Source organism: Ruditapes philippinarum, unplaced genomic scaffold, assembly GCF_026571515.1.
Source record: "Ruditapes philippinarum isolate M1 unplaced genomic scaffold, ASM2657151v2 ctg24505_1_1_1_1, whole genome shotgun sequence".
NCBI lineage: Eukaryota > Metazoa > Mollusca > Bivalvia > Venerida > Veneridae > Ruditapes > Ruditapes philippinarum.
Genome location: NW_026858700.1, coordinates 5,990 through 8,433, shown reverse-complemented (window position 1 = coordinate 8,433; position 2,444 = coordinate 5,990). Strand labels below are relative to the sequence as shown.

Here is a 2,444-nt window from a genome sequence, read left to right as displayed (position 1 = left end):
TTTATTTTTCCTTTTATGGCATATCAATTACTTATTTTTAAAGTATATACCATAATGTTGTCACTTTCAAAACAAGAAACCAGAAGCCTCGAAGTTTTGTTATCAAAACATAAACCAATTGGATTTATTATACCATCTTTCCTTCTTAAGAGTTCTACCTGAACCTTTCCGTCACGAGCCATCAAAAGAATATTGTGTGAATTACAAAAAGCAACACAAAATTGACTTTTGTTTATCTTACAAATACAACCAGTACTCTTTGATGCTTTGTTATCTACAGGAATGAATCTTTGGTTTTTATCTATGTGAAGGATACCTTTATATCCATCAATCACGAAAATCTCCGCTGCAGAGCTCGAGATTGCTACACGTGTAGGTAATTCAATCTCACCATAATATGATGTTAACAATGCTCCGGATAAAGAATATACCTCCAGATGACCAACACCTTCATGATCCTCGATTCCGCCACAACAAACATAAAGCATCTTGTCATTATACGCAATACCCCGACATCTATTGCCGACTTTGAAAGATTGCTGTAGCTTCATTGGTTCTTTCTGAGAGATAAACTGAACTGCCATATCATTTATGAGAGTAACAGCCAGCAGTGACGAGTCTATCTGACAAATACCAACAGGATTGTCAGTAACATTCAGCGAAGATATGATCTGGAAGGAATCATTCATTTTCTTTATACATTTATTCGTGTAGTCTGTCATAATAATACATCTGTCTTTACATATACACATGTCACTTATGCGACATAACTCATCGTGTTATAAGGTGCACGGTTTACTGCGGAATAACATGTTTTATTTTGTAAGTCATAAATGAATGTACATAAAACATTCACGGACACTATGTGACTCATTTTATTATTATTTAGTTGCAACATATTTCTATTTTTGTTTAAGTGATCAATTGTCTCCGTTTTGTATTTTTTCTTCTGAGATGATTGGGATAGTGCTATGCAAACATTGTTCTGGGATAACAGCCTTTTATTTAGTAAAGCGAGGTCACACGTGTTTTATTATCATAATTTTGTTTATATATTGGTAACGGATCTGCTGCTTTTTTATGCCGTATCAAATATATTGAAGGTCGCTCAAATTTAAGGCTTTATTATTGACCCTTTGCTTATTAAAAGTTTATATATCGTTAAATCGAGATATTATTAATAAATGTCCAAGGTATTACGATAAACTAGTACGATGTCAGATTCCTGGCACAATTGTTGTTTAAGCTTTCCCTTATTAATTGACTTAAGCGTACCTGTCCTGTCACAGTATAAAACGAGCACAAGAATAACGTAAATATTTCCGTGTGGAAACGTTACCCCTTTAAGACATTTTTATTTGGCATTTCTTAAAGTTTGCCATTTTAAGCGTATGTAAAACCTCGCTTGTTAACATTTTACAGTATTTTATCCTATACGTTCTAATTTAAAATTAATCTAATTAATAAAGAGACACACTCGTAATCATTTCAAAACAATATGTTTTTAATAAGATGCTGACAGATAAGTACATAGTGTGTGAATTTTATGTACTGTAACCCAATTTATATTCGCGAATACAAATTTTCGCGTTTTGCCGAGGTCGGACATATTCGCGAATATTAATTTCCGCGTTTTCTTGATTTCCGGAAAAAAATATTCGCGGATTGGAAAGTCCGATGGGGCCGTAAAATCCATTAGCCGACTATTAATCTTCAATAATTGAGGTCATTATTGGTGTCTTAAATGGGATTAACAATACGCTAGCCTTATATTGTATTGGTAAGTGACTTGTGATCACGGAACATGATTGACAATAGGCCTACTAGTATTTCATAAACTGCATTAAAATGTGGATGTTTATTTTGATAGCTATATTGACATGGAGTTCTTTTGATATTTATAAAATAGTAGTAGTTTACTTAGTTTGTGTTTTTATTGCTTTATGGCAATATTAATAACAATTCATTACTTCCTAACAGGTGCCCGTAAGATTGGAATATATCCGGTCAAGTAGCTTTGCATGAACAACGTCTAAAATAAAAAAATCTCTCCAATTTATTCGCGAAATCATGCGGACTTATTCGCGCAAACAAATATTCGCGCTTCGTGGCCATCAGCGAATAAAGCGAATATTAATTGGTCGCGAATATTCGTTGGGTTACAGTAATTCACGATAAAAACTATATTTCGCCACTTCTTCATCGATTACAAACGTTTTCAGTGATTCACCTTCCTTATTCCGTAAGCGATACTTCAGGTTTCATAAAGAAAATACCTAAAGATTCACGAATGTAACAAGTTTCATTTCTCGTTTTATGATAAATTAGACACTAATCTTTAAAGTTTATAAATATGAGTTTATCACTTTCCCAATAAGAAACTATAGGAAACTACAAGTCTTTACTGTGAGTTCTACCTGATCCTTTCCGTCATGTGACATTAA

At 33.2% G+C, this 2,444-nt stretch overlaps 1 protein-coding gene across 1 annotated transcript; it reads right to left on the bottom strand.

Annotated features, from left to right (window-relative positions):
• On the bottom strand, positions 1–772 carry LOC132753985 (uncharacterized; the record flags this gene model as incomplete). The annotated part of the gene is given in 1 exon segment (XM_060744566.1): positions 1–772. A coding segment is annotated over 1 exon segment (729 nt). The 5' UTR covers positions 753–772.
• Positions 773–2,444: the final 1,672 nt, after the last annotated feature.